At 40.2% G+C, this 16,058-nt stretch overlaps 3 protein-coding genes across 3 annotated transcripts; 1 reads left to right on the top strand and 2 right to left on the bottom strand.

Annotated features, from left to right (window-relative positions):
- The first annotated feature begins 466 nt into the window (after positions 1-466).
- On the top strand, positions 467-9,274 carry LOC114361885 (RIB43A-like with coiled-coils protein 2). The gene is made up of 9 exons (XM_028317103.1): positions 467-683; positions 1,156-1,296; positions 3,604-3,764; positions 5,117-5,252; positions 5,552-5,656; positions 6,007-6,146; positions 6,368-6,455; positions 8,445-8,551; positions 9,033-9,274. The coding sequence occupies exons 1-9, from the start codon at positions 561-563 to the stop codon at positions 9,172-9,174; spliced, it is 1,143 nt and encodes a 380-aa protein (XP_028172904.1). The 5' UTR covers positions 467-560; the 3' UTR covers positions 9,175-9,274.
- Positions 1,552-2,898, bottom strand: LOC114361877 (uncharacterized). The gene is made up of 2 exons (XM_028317092.1): positions 2,636-2,898; positions 1,552-2,338 (listed from the first exon to the last, which is right to left on the bottom strand). The coding sequence occupies exons 1-2, from the start codon at positions 2,793-2,795 to the stop codon at positions 1,785-1,787; spliced, it is 714 nt and encodes a 237-aa protein (XP_028172893.1). The 5' UTR covers positions 2,796-2,898; the 3' UTR covers positions 1,552-1,784.
- A 1,159-nt stretch (positions 9,275-10,433) lies between the features above and the next one.
- Positions 10,434-13,117, bottom strand: LOC114361865 (WD repeat and HMG-box DNA-binding protein 1-like). The gene is made up of 4 exons (XM_028317083.1): positions 13,092-13,117; positions 11,849-12,011; positions 11,253-11,379; positions 10,434-10,570 (listed from the first exon to the last, which is right to left on the bottom strand). Exons 1-4 carry the CDS (start codon positions 13,115-13,117, stop codon positions 10,434-10,436), a joined length of 453 nt encoding a protein of 150 aa, XP_028172884.1.
- Between the last annotated feature and the right edge of the window lie 2,941 nt (positions 13,118-16,058).

The following is a 16,058-nucleotide window of genomic DNA, read 5'->3' as shown; positions in this document are numbered from 1 at the left end:
TTTTTGCTCAAGATTTGAATTTAGAGTGAGATATTACGTACGAGCATAGAATTAATAACGAGGCCTGATGTTTTTTATAAACATTGAATTGTAGAGCAAAAATTAAGCCTCGTCTTTTTTTTAATACATGTAGGTACATGAACTTGTTGTAACTAAGTTTTGTTTTATGTACCTACATATGTATACATGAACTTGTTGTAACTAAGTTTTGTTTTATGTAGGTACTCAGAAACAACAAGATTCTAAAAGATTTGTTTGTTCTTTTAAACTGTAAAACCTATTGTGTCATTGGGCACCTTTGTATTCTTACACTACCCACTGTGCAAAGTTCCATAAACTTAATAATTTGGTACACAAACTTTTTACTGTCGTTTTCGTTTTCTTCAACCACTGTCCACTGCGACTCTACATTTAAAAACATAATTGCCATGGCAACGTATTTTTTGCTTGATCGTTTGCGCACGGGACGTTTCGAGTCAAATTCAAACTATAGTTTTTTTTACTTCAAGCGATCACAACAAGTTATTTTGAGACGAATCTCAAACAAAGGCTAAAGCAATATGCTGAAGCTACAAATTGCAAATGAGAGAGATAGAAAGGAGGCCCAAAATAGGGAGCGAAGGAGACAATGTGAGTTGGAGAGAAGATCCAGGATTTTCAATGCTCGGAACAGGAAGATTGGTGTAAGATTTGTTTTAACTTCGTAGCTATAGAAAATACGCTTGTCCTCTACAAGTCTTTAAATACAAGTTCTAGCGGGATAATGTTTTCAGTGCTAAAATACTGGTTTGATTCTCAGTTTGGGACATTCTATTAGGATTTCTCAAAGTATTGCTACAACTACTAAATCGATCAACTTACAACACAATGCAATAAAGATGTAAATTAGATTTAGTTAATCCTATTTCCTTTGGTGTGGCTGAGGAGATACTTGGATGACTTGGATCTACTCGTATCTTCCATCAAAATACTTTTTTATATTTTGAAATATTTGAATACTTAGGACTGTGTATGGTATTTAATAGGCCAGCTTGTGATACCCTGCCTGGTTTTGTGACAGTCAAGCCTGGGAGGAATATTCAGCCTTTTGAGAGAGGAAATAAAACAAGTCTTTAAATGTTTTCGTCTGGACCTAACAAATTGTTTTGCCCCTAGGTCGACCTCCCGTTCCTGGAGCGTCAAGTGGTGGAAAAACGAGCTGAGCGGGATGAGCAGAAACGAAGGGACCTTGCTTTCGCTCAGCAGATGATCAAAGACAGTAATGTGGCCGTGGTGCTTGAAGCGAGGGAGAAAGAGGTACGTCATTACGTCATTGTGTCTCAAACATTACTATGAGGTCTCACAGTGCGTTAGTTTGTGACTGAGGGAGAAGGACAAAGACATGTTAGCTACACTGATACACTCATCAATAATTCAAACGAATCGATCAGTCAGCATGAAATATCGTGGTTGGCTGACCTGCACACCGATATTCGTGAAATGTTAAAAATGCTTACCTACCATAATACTTACTAATGTAATGGTAATACGACAGGTAAAGTAAACAATTCATTGTTGTAATAAACTTTATTTACTAAGGTTATATGTAGGTATACATACATACAAATCGAATTACAATAACCACAATGTCTTTGACTTGGGAGATACTACAATCACGAAAAAATAAAAAACAAGTTTCATTTATAAAAAATAAAGGCTTGAACTTCAGGAACCCTCGAAACCTGACCTGCTGTCTTACGTTCGCTTCGCAACCGTATCTTATACACTAGGTAATAATGTATTCCTTAAAACTCAGTCTTTTGTATAACGTTGCTAATTTGTGGCATCGTTGATTCGTTTTCAATGCAGCGTAACTCAGCGTTACCAACCAACGTCCCAATTTGCATTCTCAACTGTGCCTGTTCGTACCTCGATAGTTTCTTCACAATCTTTGCCATAGAGCTGAAAAATAGGTCATTCTCATCTGGTTCATTACTATTTGTAATTCGTATTTGCTGCATTCCATCTACAATTTTCCGTTTTCTGTGATTTGGGATGTAATCGTTATTACCATCATCGCCGTAATTGCTATCTTGGTTGTCCTGGTACTCGGGCGCATCATAGTTTTCCTCGTTTTGGGATGGTGTCCCTTCACTATTATCCATGTTGTCGATACTCTCACTCCCGTCTACTATGTTCCCGTCGGAGCCATTCATAGAGCTGTACCTTGGGTGGAATTTGTCCAAGAAGTGTAGGAGTTCAAACCTCCTTTTAGCGGTTTCTCCACAAGTGCCAGGTCTGGATTTACGCCTGATATAGTAGTCTCGTACATAACACCATCTTTTGGAGCAATCGACATCTGTAAAGAGATATTGGACTTTTAAAGTCATACTATGTTCTAGTCAGTTAAATTTATTTACATCTTTAACTACGGAGTTCGGTGTTATTGTTATTCGGCAATTTCTTGACCGACACTGACTATAGTTAAAGCATTTGCAGTTTGAGAAACACTCAAACAAATACGGATAATTAATTATGTAAATTATCTATTAGATCGATAGCAATAGGTAGTAAGCCTAGAAAAGTAGTGAAAACACCAAAATTAACTTATTCACTTGGTAATGGTGAATGGGATTTAACAAAAAGTATCACTTACCAGTTTTATTCGGAAACTTTTCAGCGATTTCACACCACAAGTTTTGTTTCACATGCGGTTTTCTGTAATCTGCGCATTTTGTATTGTACAATGCTTCGTTCACTTTCACAAAATCAATCAAAATCTCGTCCTCTTGCGCACTCCAATGGACGGAATTCATATTTCACTGGATATTCTTTGACTATTTTTAGCTAAAAATGTAATGTTTCTCTCCGTAAACACGACCGTCGGCAAAATGGCGGCACCGCAAACTGGCGCGTCATGACGTTACGGGGGCAACAACGCTCGCTTGGCAACCGCGTTCATTGAGAACGGGTTTCCTTGACGCCGTGACGTCATACCACGCGAGTAATGCGACCGCTATGCGGGCCGGGCGCCATCCGTCGCGCCCCTGCAATGGCGCTTTTAACGTTCAATGCTTTTATGAAATGGGACTGACTGCTCTTTTGACAGTTTACTATAATTTATTTAATGAGCTATAATAACTGTTCATATTATTATCGTTATGAGATGATGTGGGTCTTGTACAAAATAAAATATTTTTTCCTTATTTCTTTCTAAATCCTGCCTAGTAGTCCACTGCTAAAACTGTTTTATGCAGTTTATGGCTGAACATACCGGACAAGTAGGTATAGGATCGAAATAGTGACACGAGGCCTTGCATTTGTTGCATAGCAATGTTGTCGCCCTATGTATAGTAGCCACATATTGCAGAAAATTAACCCCCGTTAATAAGACTCTTAAAAAACTTTTCAATTAAAAGAGCAGTAAGGCAGTTTGTAGAAGATGCCTGCCCACCAGTTTTCTCTTACTTTAGTAGAGAGTAGAGACTGGCTAATCTCTATTAACATTAATACTTCTGAAGCTCTCTGTCATGGGTAAATCAGGAAGTCGGTCACCAGTGTTCCAAACAAATTTAGACTTTGTTAGATGCAATTTATAACTTACCGATCCTAATTTGTTCCTAGGAACGTCGCCGCATAAACATGGAGATAGACGCATTCCGCTCCAAGTACCAGCGGCCCGAAGACCGGCGGGAGTACGACCTGAACGACCCAGATGTTCTGAAGAAGCAGCTGCCGCCACGAGCCTCGGACGGCGAGCCCGTCGGCATGTCCAGTGCGCAGAAGTAAGCAGTTTATTATGATGATTTCTTTTTTTTTTATGCTAGACAAGGCAGGTATTTGACCGCAATCGCACCTGGTGTTAAGTGAGATGCAGTCTAGGATGGTACATATCTGCCCTGTAAGTGCCTATTCACTCTCGCCTTGAAAACGCCCGAATTATAGTGTTCAGTAAATACAGCAGCAGGCAGCGAATTCCAGTCCCTAGCTGTTCGCATTATAAAGGAGTCGTCGAAACGCTTAGTGCGAGCTGGTGGAATGTCGACAATGTAGGGATGGTACGCTAGCCTGCGTCTGGTTCCCCGGTGATGGAAAGGGGCTGGTGGAATTAAGTTATATAATTCCTTCGCACATTCTCCGATGATCTCTTCCTATGATTGTTAGGGACTGCAAAGGTTTGAGGAAGCTATAGACAACGGGCTAATACTACGAGGTACTACTAATAGAGCAAGAGTTGATATGAGCGACCCAGACCCGAGTCTCGGACGGAGAGCCTGTCGGCATATCCAGTGCGCAGAAGTAAGCAGTTTATTATGATGATTTCTTCCTATGATTGATAGGGACTGCAAAAGTTTGAGGAAGCTATAAGTAGACAACGGGCTAATACTACGAGGTACTAATAGAGCAAGAGTTGATATGAACGACCCAGTTGTCCTGAAGAAGCTGCTGCCGCCACGAGTCTCGGACGGCGAGCCTGCCGGCATGTCCAGTGCGCAGAAGTAAGCAGTTTATTATGATGATTTCTTCCTATGATTGATAGAGAGTGAAAAGGTTTGAGGAAGCTATAGACAACGGGCTAATACTACGAGGTAGGTACTAAGTAATGGAGCAAGAGTTGATATGAGCGAGAACGACTCAAACCAGAGAGTCTCGGACGGAGAGCCCGTCGGCATATCCAGTGCGCAGAAGTAAGTCATTTGTCATGATGGTAATAGGGACTGCTGGGTAAGGAAGCAATAGACAACAGGATAATAGGTACTAGCAGGTACTAATAGGGAAGGATTTGATATAAACAACCCAGATGTTCTGAAAAAGCAGCAGCCGCCGCGAGCCTCGGACGGCGAGCCGTCCAGTGCGCAGAAGTAAGCAGTTTATTATGATGATTTCTGGTTCCCCAGTGATGAAAGGGGGCTGGTATTAATAACATTATGATATGAATAGACAATTTGACACCATTCCCCAATAATTCGATTTTTGGTCGCATGTAGTTTAAAAAAGTAGTTTAACTGAGTTGACAAAATAGTGACGTCACTTGCTTGTAGTGCCATACAAAATCTATGGGAGTGTCGATTTGACAGTTTTAAAAAGTTTTAAAAAGTACGTCAATTGATTGGTGGTCAACACGTCTATTTCCCAGGTTCGAAGGCGAAGACCTAGACTACGAAGAGCGCAAGAAGATCATGGCAGCTCAGAAGAACGCGTGGCTCGAGCAGCAGGTGCAAGAGAGAAAGTCTGCCCAAGAGGAGAGAAAGGCCGCCGAGGCTGCTTACATGGTAAATAAACATCTTAGTCAATTCCAGTACCTACTTGTAATCATCATACTACACATTTTTATTGCAAAATAGCACCTACTAAAACTAACATAAGATGCCACCTCTCGTCTCCACCGCTGCAACTCCTGTGTAGCCAGGATCTACAACTTGACCGCCATAAAAACCCAACCAATGAAGGTCAAGTTTGTCCCGGGAGAAAGTTAAACTGTCATTGAACCCGCAACGAAATTAATCAGAAGAACGTTAAGCAGCTAAAATTTCGAAAATGGTTGTTACACAGTTAATATTTTGTCCGATAGATGGCGATAAAAGCGAGAGACGCACGCGCAGGTGAGCTGGACAAGTTGGAGCGCGAGTGCCGCTACAGGCTCGGCCAAGCCAACCTGCGGTACAACGAAGCTTTGGTAAGAAGCTTTAAAAAGCTCTTTTAGACTTCCCAATATAGGTACGTATTTAAATCCTACCACTACTCGTACGTTGGGACTAACCCAACTTATTTTCCAATTGCTATGATAATAAAATAAGAAACAAGTTTCCGAAACAGTTATCTAAATTCAAAGTCCGCAGCACGCAGTGATCTATCAAAAGAATTTATTTGTTGTAGAATCCAAATCATTATGTAATAACGTGACTTTGATGTTCACTTGTATACCTATTTGATAGCATTCTCGTTACACTTTAATGCAGCTAAAGAAAAAACTAGCCAGTTTTCATACCATCATCTATCTACCGCTTTCATTTTCACAATTCCCAGGCTTCCGAAAAGAAACAACTGGAGCAGATAATGAAGGAGCAAGAGGAGGCGGACAACACCGCCGAGATGTACAACAATCTGACCTCAGACATGCTCACTGAGAACCCTGATGTCGCCAAGAGCGCCCTTGGCAAGGACAGGTACTATATTATTACCAAGTTTTATCATAGATGGTTTTTGGTACCTATGTATAAAAAAATACTCGCGGGAGGTGCCTGGATGCAGGCGGCGTGGGACACCGGTCCTAAGAAATCCTTGGGGGGTCTTTGTCCAGCTGTGGACGTCATTTGGCTTAAACGAACGAAAAAAATGTAGTAACTGGCGATTCAGAATGCTGAATTTAATTTTGTTTTGTCCCCAGAGCCATCGGCTTTATGTACAAAGGCATGAACCAAGAAGAGCTGAAGAAATTTTACGCAGCACAGAAAGAACAAATGGCTGCTGCCAAGGTAATTTTAGGCGAAATTCTCCAATGTTTGTTAATGGACAAAATCACAACAAACTACTCTTGGGAATTTTCAAAATTAAACCTTATTATCAGTCTCAAGTATCACTTAAGATAGGATTTTCTCTCGAGAAAGATTAATTTCAAACCTACTTACCTACCTAGAGTAGAGAGACATCTTATTTAATTGTTTAGATATCCAGTGCCGGATTAGCCACGTAGCAAGAGTAGCAAATGCTACGGGCCCCGCGAATTTGGGGGCCCCGCGCTCCAACGCCTGTCTGACCGAAATAAAAAAATATTAATTTAGATAGGAGCCTGTTTCATCTGTGGATAGGAGCGTAAAATATCTTGCAGAACGTGTTGCGTGCTTGCGCTTCGGGGTAGTGACGAAATTGTTGGTTCACCTCACAATGGAAATTATTAGGCTTTCTAGAATTAATAGCCCAATTTGACGCTTTTATGGCTCAACATATACAAAATTATGCTAATAAAGAAAAGGGACGTACTATCGGCAACAGTGTTAACTGCCCATTGCCAGTCATTTCATCTCGTTCTATCGCAAAGAATCACCATTTGATTAGAGCGAGAGCAAAAACGGACATGGATAGTTAACAGTGTGGCCGTGTGTACGTCATATTTATCAAAAACAAGCTGTGAGGACTTAATTCATCTAATTGCATCAAGCCTATTGGATCAAATTATTTGTTAAATTAAGAGATGCAAATACTACTCAGTTTCATTGGATTCTACTCCAGATATATCGCATGTAGACCAGCTGACTCTGATAGTGCGCTATGTTCTGTTCTGCCATCTGGACCAGTAGAATTTGTTAAGTTCTTGGACATGGAAGGTCATACTGCTGAACAACTCGTGGGATAATGCCAGTAACATGAGTGGGAAATACATTGGCTTACAAGCCCGAAGGAAATAAATAAGTACGCCGAATATATTCCCTGTCTTGCACACTCATTAAATTTGGTTGCTAAGTAGGTACCTACGCTGCAGACTGCTGTACAGAAGCATTACTTTTCTTCGATTTCATTGAAAACCGCTATAATATACATTTTTTTCCGCGTCTACCTATCGATGGGGTCGTCTTACGAACGCACTTAAAGATTCTACCTCAAAAATTCCGATTTTAAAACGGTTATCGTACACTAGGTGGTCAGCCCGAGCTGATGCTACGAAAGCACTTTTATGTGGTTTTGTCACTATTAAGCAAGTTTTGGAAGACATTTTTAGTAACGTGGATCAAAAACCGGAGTGCCGTTTTATTTAATACCCTAAACTTGACAACCTAAAGCAAACCAAGGGCCCCTTGATAGAAATTTGCTACAGGCCCCGCGCTGGCTTAATCCGGCACTGTAGATATCTACTTTACGACTTACTTATCAAAATTTTGTCAACAATGGAAACTATAATATTTAAAGAGGCTCTTCTGATGTCTCGATTGTCTCATTGATAAGATTACAATTAAGTAGGTACTAATTAGCTATCGCAGTCTCACTTAATTAGCTATCGTCTAGTCTAGGCAATAAGGGAGTCTATAAATAGATAAACATTGGCACGTGCAAAGTATTAGGTTTTCCATATTTTAGCAATAAATGGAACTATCCGAAAGCTATTAAGACTTTAGAAATGCCAATTTGCTGTGTTTAATGCCCACTACACCCCCAAAACACACGATGAAACAATTCCTATGTGATGAAACTGGAGTCCTAGATTCCTAATGACTCTACATAGTTTGAAACTTTACCCCGGGTGTCGTAAGAGGCGACTTAAGGACTACACATCAAACAGAAAACGGGCAATTCTAGTTACCTACTCTCAAATCACACACGATGCTAGTTTCCTCAGTTGTGCTTAGGTAAACTTAAATTCAGTAAGCTGCAGTTCCATCGTCCGTTTTAGAAGTTTGAAAGCTTTCCATATAATATGAAGCTTTTAAGTTCATCAAGACAAAAGTTGACAGAACCAAACATTACTCCAGGCTAAACGCGAGGCGCAAGAGAAAATGGAGGCGGAGTGGCAGGCGCTGGCCAAGTCCATCCAGAGGGAGGTGGCGCGCCTGGACATCGAGGACCAGCGGAAGAGGAGGTAAGCGAAACACTACTATGATATATCAATGGGAAGACAATATTAATCCTAGTTCTAGAACTAGTCCAGTCAGCAGCGGATGTCTAGCTGGTGTTACGCTGATGGAGTGGTTTTGGTAATCCGCTTAAAATGGCATTCGAATCCGAATTTGAATGGAACCTTATTGAATTTCGTGACGAAAGGCGAGTGGGACAGTCTGCGTCAAACCCGATGAGCCTGTTGGGGCTACAAAGAGTTGGCATGACCTGCCATAAACCATAGGTAAAGACAAACTATGAGAGGTGGCAGGACTAGGAAGTTTAAGCCAAATGCTTCTTTTGCTTCTTGTAAATTAGTGAAGGTTGCTATTCTGCAGTACAGACGAAATACACGACTTGAAGTTGATGATGAGGGCTACACAATTCTTTTTATTTTTCCTACTGAGTATGACCTAAAAGTTTCAACCATTCTACAACAAATTATTTATGTCTTGCCCCTACAGAGACATAGCCCGCCAACTGCTGGAAGAGAACCAACTGCTAGCTCTCCAGCAGAAGGAGAAAGAGAAATACTACCGTGAGGTGGTGAACAACAACACGCCGACCGACGATTACTACTCACAGTTCAACACCACCACCAGATAAGGTGATGAGGGAGGTGCTACGAATATCGTGGACATAACTTTCGCCCGTATTCACAAACATTACTATGAGGACTCACAGTGCGCGTGCACGCACAAGGTGACACGCGAACCAATTACAGAGCTCTATTCAACGCTGTGCGTTCGATTTGCTGCTTCACTTATGCAAGCATCGTTTGTGAATACGGGCGTTTGTGACGATGCACTAGGGATATCGGATCTTTGCCTCTCTGGTAAATAAGAGAGGGTCGTGCTCCTGCAGTGGAGACTAAATGACCTGATGATAAGATAATAATGATGAGTCTGCAGACATAGTATTGGCATCGGCGATTTAGCTTTTTTTAAAGCTCGGCCAAAGTTGGGTTGCGATCACTGCGAATCGATTAACAACTTCAAGTGTTTTACTCATTTGTGACTATAGTAGAAGTAGTACCAATCTTTTCTTTTTAACCGACTTCAATAGAAGGAGGTTCTCAGAATGTTTACTGTTTCATTCAGCACTAAGTTCCTAACGGGAATATACAAGCCCGTATTTTGAAACGATGCTAAAAGATGAGATCGATGTTAAATATTGAAGATCAACCAATCACAGGCTTGAATCTAAACTTAAGTTTTAATCGAGTTTTAAGTGTCTTTTCAGAGTAAAAAGCGCACATTCACAGAAGAGAAAAGAGCGTCGCGGTAATGGGTCACTTTTAAACCATGTTCGCAAATGAAAATGAAAAATTAACGGTCTTTATTTAGCCGATTATGTCTGACTTGACCATCATAAGTGCATCGAAGTTGTGTCCACGGTATGCAAAATATTTTATTAACTATTTAATTTATTCTTTAGATCTCTTTTATTGTTATTAGTTCTTTACATCAGACTGCTTAGATTAATTACAATGCTACTTATTTCAATTCCCATTTTAGTGTGTATGGCAGTAAAAAATAATGACAACGTTTATAAAAGTCATAAAATAAAAACTGCCAACATCTTATTTTCTCACAAAAGTTGCTCTTACATGCTAAAATTAGAATATTTTCTGATAAAGGGACCAAGGCACCTGTAATAAGTATTTTTTTACTTGCATGTAAAGTGTGGTGTGCATTGTACAAAGAAAATAAAACAAAGTGCTGTTTTGTTTGAAACTGTTTGGCTTTAGTTGTGTGAACGCTATTTGCTGAATAAATCTATGTTAAATTATTATCTTACTTTTATTTTCAATTCTACACTTACCGCATCATCAATAGGGTTCTATAATTTTTTTTTTAAACTCGTCACGATGANTCGTAAAGTCGTAACATGCCGGTGTTGTCAAAGGCACACGGCGAGCCGGTGTCGGTGGTTCCCAGCCACGCCAATTTGGACCCTGGCGTCAGCGGCACAGGGACCGTTTTACTTCGCACGTGTCTGCCTGCGAATCAACAAAGAAAGACGTAGATACAGTAAGAACCACTACAAACCCTTCCTATAAGTTAAGGTTGACTTTATTACCAAACAGTGACAAAAGATTGAGTAGCAAATAGACGATTGCGATAACATATTTTCGAAGATAATTTCCTCTTAGCAACCAACAGGTTTCCCCACTCCACTACTTTAAATGTCAGCCATTCAGCATTACACACGATTTTATTTTTCTGTTTCTAATACAGACCTTCACACTAACTGATTTAGCTTATCATAACTTCTCTATTTGAAATGCCACATTTTAAAGCTATTCTAAATGGACCATAATTGCATCAGCTGATAAAAGTATACGTGTAATACCCAGTGCACATAATATTTACTTTATGGATGTGTTTGTTTACATTCCATCATCTCAAATCCCTAGATTGTAGTGTTTACTTTAGGTATTTCAACGGAGCTAATGAACGTGTTGTATATCGCAATACATAAACAATATTCGTTTGATTACCCTCTAAATAATATGGCAGATATAAAGTTTATCAAAGAAAGGTTATCAAGATGTCTTAATAATGTAAAAATAAACTGTTTTTGAATAATGCAGAGATAATGTAACTGTACCACACTGGTTTTATATCACAAGTTTGATAACTGCTGGGAGATATGATAATATTAAGGTTTCTGTTATTTACCGTTCATCGCTATGATGTCCATAGCGAGGTGCTGGTCGGAAACCCCGGGTTCTGTGCTGTGGTATACGGCCAGAACTGTTGTGTTGTACCCAGCAAGGGCGACTACTGGGCCCGCCAGGGAAATTACCTGAAATTAATGTTCCATTCAATAAAATAAATGATGATGGCTGTAGGGGCAAGGCTGACTTCTTGTAAAGCCCGGTCCGTGAACACGTAGAATTTTGTCCAATGACCCCTAGCTACCCATCCTTATCTCACATATAATTATATTGCTGTCGCGACTGTGCGACTGGCACCCGTAGTGAGTGTGCGAGCGAGATAGCAACATAATTACGCGCGAGCGATAAGGATGGATAGCTAGGGGTCATTGGACAAAATTCTACGTGCTCACGGACCAGACTATAGACGGAAGAGGTATTGTGGGCTGGCCTTTCACAAGGTGGACTGACGATCTGGTGAAGGTCGGGAAGTACCTGGATCCTGGCAGCGCAGGACCGGTCGTTGTGTAAGCCCTTTGTCCAGCATTGAACGTCAAATACTTGAGGGAGGCCTTTGTCCAGCAGTGGTCGTCATTTGGCTGAAACGAACGAACTAACCTGTCGCTGCGTGCCCATAGGCGTGAATAACCTCAGTAGGCGCGCGGTGGTGGCGCACGCGACCACGCCACCGGCGGCACACACACACAGCGCTTCTTCTGTGTCCGGGAGAGATACGCTCCACTCCTTGCTGCTGCCTACCAGCGATATGCAGACCAGCTTGCTACAAGAGAGTTGAAAACATTTTTTTTATTGCTACAGACATTATAATATGTTCATAGTTCTGTATCAGTGATGTAGCATGCCTTCGAAGGGCCCAGTATCAAAATTTGCTTGGGGCCTCATCTAAAAATGATAATTATTATTATCAATGAGACGCTTTTCACTAAAACGGTAAATGCAAAATTGTAGAACTTTCCTAGACCGTTGCCTGGCTAAAGGTCATAGCAGACTTATCAACTCAGAAAGGGAACAACACCGTATCGCCTTTCGCGCGCTGTCAATCGCGAGGCGAGGCGTTTACGTTACGGTGCGGATAAGCGTGCGTTTCATACAAAGAATACAGACCGCCTCGGGTTGATATGGTTACGTCCCGTTTCCGTGTTGATAAATGTGCGACGTGGTATNTAGATAAAGGAAAAATTACGAAAACCATAGTTACATTACAAAATATATATTTTTTAATAAATATAAACTTATTACTTTTTTCCTCATGAACGCGTAGAGCTATCAAGTTGAAATTCATATCAAATACTTAGATCTAATTGCCTTTAACCCGTGAAAACCAAACCAAACCTTGAACCAGATTTCTAAATAGTGACTAAAAAACTTAGTAAATAAATAACTTTAAGGCTTGGTATTTCTGCTAAAGTAGGTATTTCGCGCTGTCAAAATCTGCGCGCGCAATACTTCGCCGAAGACAGCGCGCCAAAGAGCTCTCGCGGCTACACAGTATAGAAATACGCAGTTTAGAAATACGCAGTTGGTTAGGTTAGGTTGACTTCCTTCCGTTAAAGCGTCACACTCACAGCACTTTCTAATACAAATCATATCCAAGTGATACAAAGGACATCTCCCCCAAGGATTTCCACAACAACCGGTCCTGCGCCGCCCGCATCCAGGCACCTCCTACAACCTTCACCAGATCGTCGGTCGACCTAGTGGAGGTCTGCAGCACATTACGTCTTCCAGCTCGTGGTCGCCACTCAAGAATTTTTCTGCCCCAGCGGCCATCAGCTTTGCAAGCTACGAGCTCCACTCACTGCCACTTGATTTTAGCGATTCTGCGGACTATGTCAGTCACTTTGGTTCTCCTGCGGATCTGCTCATTTCTGGTTCAATCACGAAGGGAAACTACGAGCATAGCAAGCTCCATCGCATTTGACCTTGAGCCTTCTTATGAGGCCCACAGTAAGCGACCACATCTCAGATCCATAAGTTATCAAAGACTTGTAGCTTTAGACACTGCGATATTTCAGACGTGAGAATATCACGAAGCTTCCCGAACGCTGCCAGCCGATTTGGATTCGACGATTGACCTCTTCCTCGAAGTTAGACCTACCTAACTGGACTGTTTTGTTTGTACTAGGTTTCAATATTTGTCGACAACTGCCGAGTGTAGAGTATCCAATCTTTAGAGGAGCGTGTGCAACACGGACATTTGGCATGACTTTGTCTTGTCCATGTTCATTTTACGAGGGGTTCGTTGAGAGGCTCGACTAAGGCCATTAGGAATAGTGCCTAGATCTTCCACAGTCTCAGCCATGACTATTATATCGTCCGCGAATCGAAGGTGGGTAATTTACTCGCTATTGATATTTATGCCGAATCCGCTCCAGTCCAGAAGCAGATCTCCAGGTGGTGGTGAACAGTTTCGAAGTTTTCAGTTCCCCCTATCTTACCCTTCGCTGCAACTAGATAGGTTGTATTGAGTATTGAGGTTTCAAATCTTAATCCTGGAGACGTTTGACTGGCGTTTTCGTACAATCCTTTCAACACTTCGATGTATCGATATAGTCAATTTGACACCGTTGGACAGAATGTAGTAGGTACTGCCCAGGTCTCGATCGAAGAAAAGGCTTTCTCATAGTCACAAACGCCAGACAAAGTGACTAATTATACTCCTCGGTCTTCTGTATAATCTGCCGTAGCATATGTATGGGGTCTATGGTACTAAAGCTTTTGGAAACCGGCTTGTTCGAGAGGCTGGAAGTAGTCGAGCATAGGAGCGAGACGATTTATAATGACTCTCGAAAACAACTTGTAGACATGGCTCAGTAGTGAGATGGGTCTATAATTCTTCAACAAGGTTTGGTCGCCTTTTTTGAAGAAGAGTATCACCACACTTCTGTGCCATGCCGTAGGCGTTTTTCCTTCGAGGATGACGGAATTGAACAGCTTCTGAAGAAGCCCCTCCGTCAAAAAGCCAACTGCGTAAAAATGAACAGAAAAAATATAGAAACAAGTGTTGTTAGTGTTCATAAATGTAGTGGAAGTGGGAGGCATTAAATACATATCACCATCAATAGAAGTCATTGATAAATTCTTGTATACATATTAACGTAATGGCCTAATTGTGATAAATCAAAAAGTTTCAAATGAAGTAAGGTTCAATGTTAAAACCAAAAGTTTAGGGTAAGGGCTGAATTGTATTATTAAAACAAATTTACGTCCTTTAAATCAATTGTTTCCCCAAAAGTCGTATTCAGACGACTAAAAATGTGTAAGGTAAGGGACATTTTTTTAAAGATATTAACATTTCAAGTATACCAATCGATAGAGCCGAAAATTCTGAATGCGTTGGTATATATAACTCATTTTGGCCAAAATGTCCCTTACATTAATTGATACTTCCACCATCGATATTATATTATATATTATATTATTTATTTGTGTCAGTGTGCTCTTCTAAAGAGTGTAAGACGATTGTATGTAGGTACTATTAAAATGTAATTTTAACTCATTGGTTTTGTCTCATATTTGAGGAATGTACTATGTATCATGAGTAGAGGCTTCGTTTAAAAGGATGCGAACGATTTAAATTTCAATAGGTAGACAAAATTGATAATTTTTAATTATCAAAAATTTAAGCTTTCTCTAGTATAGCCCGACCAGGAACATAAAAACCCTCGCCATGTTGCGGAAAACTAATGGTACTAATTTCTTTTAATGGCAACAGTAACTGAAAACTTTATTGACATGTCACCTTGCATGTCAGTCTATTGCTGTCAAAGTGTAAACAAACTTTATTTTAAATGTTCGCAATTGATTTTGTAAATTAAATTGCTAAAATCTTTTTATAGTCGTGAAAGAAAAGTGGTTCACAATGTGTTAAGTAGGTATTTGTCGAAGAGAAATACTAAGGGTTCGGACAATATTTTCATTGAATAATGTTTCCGACAAAGGTTGTCAAATTGACTGACATGTTTATCGTATAGTACAGTCCACTATGAATATTAGCTGTGGTTTGTTTCAACTACAAAGTTTAATTTTTTTTGTCACTTTCTAAGTGTTGATTTTATGGAATTGGGAAAGAAGTACCGAGTTTGAAGCGTTCATGAGCAGACATTGCAGTTGAATAATCAAGTTCTGAATTTGATTATTGATGAATAATAAAATAAATCCTACTAGCTCGATTGATGGTTTCATTTAATTTATTTAAACCAGGTCACCTATAATAATATTTTTTCGTTAATTTATGAAAATATCAAATTAGCCCGTAATCCTGAATCCTGATACATAAAGTTAGCCTAATAATTTAACACAGGTACGACTGTACTCAGTGTTGCACTATCAAATGCAATTAACGCGCCTCTATGCCAGGGTTTTTATGTTCCTGGTCAGGCTATAACACTGATATTATTATACTGTGACTCATCAAAGTCATCATTGTCAAAAATATTGACAAATCGCGAACTGTCACGGCCAAAAAACTGACACGCGTCCGTCCTCCGTAAGCGCCACCGCGCGACTGATTGAGATTGTCCAAGCCGTTATGGACGATTTTTTCCACATTTTTTAACATAGTAACTAAATAAGACGCAATATAAAAATTTCATCCGTTAAAAGCCCTCAAGTTATTTCTGAACTTTAGTTTAGTAAAAGATTTAGAATCTCAAATCGCTTATTTTAAAAATAAAACCATAAATAGAAAACGAATAGAGGTAACTTTGGGAATATATTCTATCGAGTCAACTTCATCAAATCGTGTTTCCATCCGTTAATAGCCCTAGAAAATATCCTCAACTATGCCCAATAAAAATCTTAGCCT

The sequence above is a fragment of the Ostrinia furnacalis genome, unplaced genomic scaffold (genome assembly GCF_004193835.3).
Source record: "Ostrinia furnacalis isolate ACB-3 unplaced genomic scaffold, ASM419383v2 OfSCF0375, whole genome shotgun sequence".
Lineage (NCBI taxonomy): Eukaryota > Metazoa > Arthropoda > Insecta > Lepidoptera > Crambidae > Ostrinia > Ostrinia furnacalis.
This window is presented reverse-complemented; position numbering and strand designations above follow the sequence as displayed.

What these genes read in the sequence shown, in the direction of transcription:
- LOC114361877 (XM_028317092.1), bottom strand. Translation starts at nt 2,795, where the DNA reads ATGAATTCCGTCCATTGGAGTGCGCAAGAGGACGAGATTTTGATTGAT. An exon ending in AAAGTTTCCGAATAAAACTG is followed by an intron (nt 2,339 to 2,635) that starts GTAAGTGATACT and finishes ATCTCTTTACAG; the next exon opens with ATGTCGATTGCTCCAAAAGA.
- LOC114361885 (XM_028317103.1), top strand. Translation starts at nt 561, where the DNA reads ATGCTGAAGCTACAAATTGCAAATGAGAGAGATAGAAAGGAGGCCCAA. An exon ending in CTCGGAACAGGAAGATTGGT is followed by an intron (nt 684 to 1,155) that starts GTAAGATTTGTT and finishes TTTTGCCCCTAG; the next exon opens with GTCGACCTCCCGTTCCTGGA. An exon ending in TGCGGTACAACGAAGCTTTG is followed by an intron (nt 5,657 to 6,006) that starts GTAAGAAGCTTT and finishes CACAATTCCCAG; the next exon opens with GCTTCCGAAAAGAAACAACT.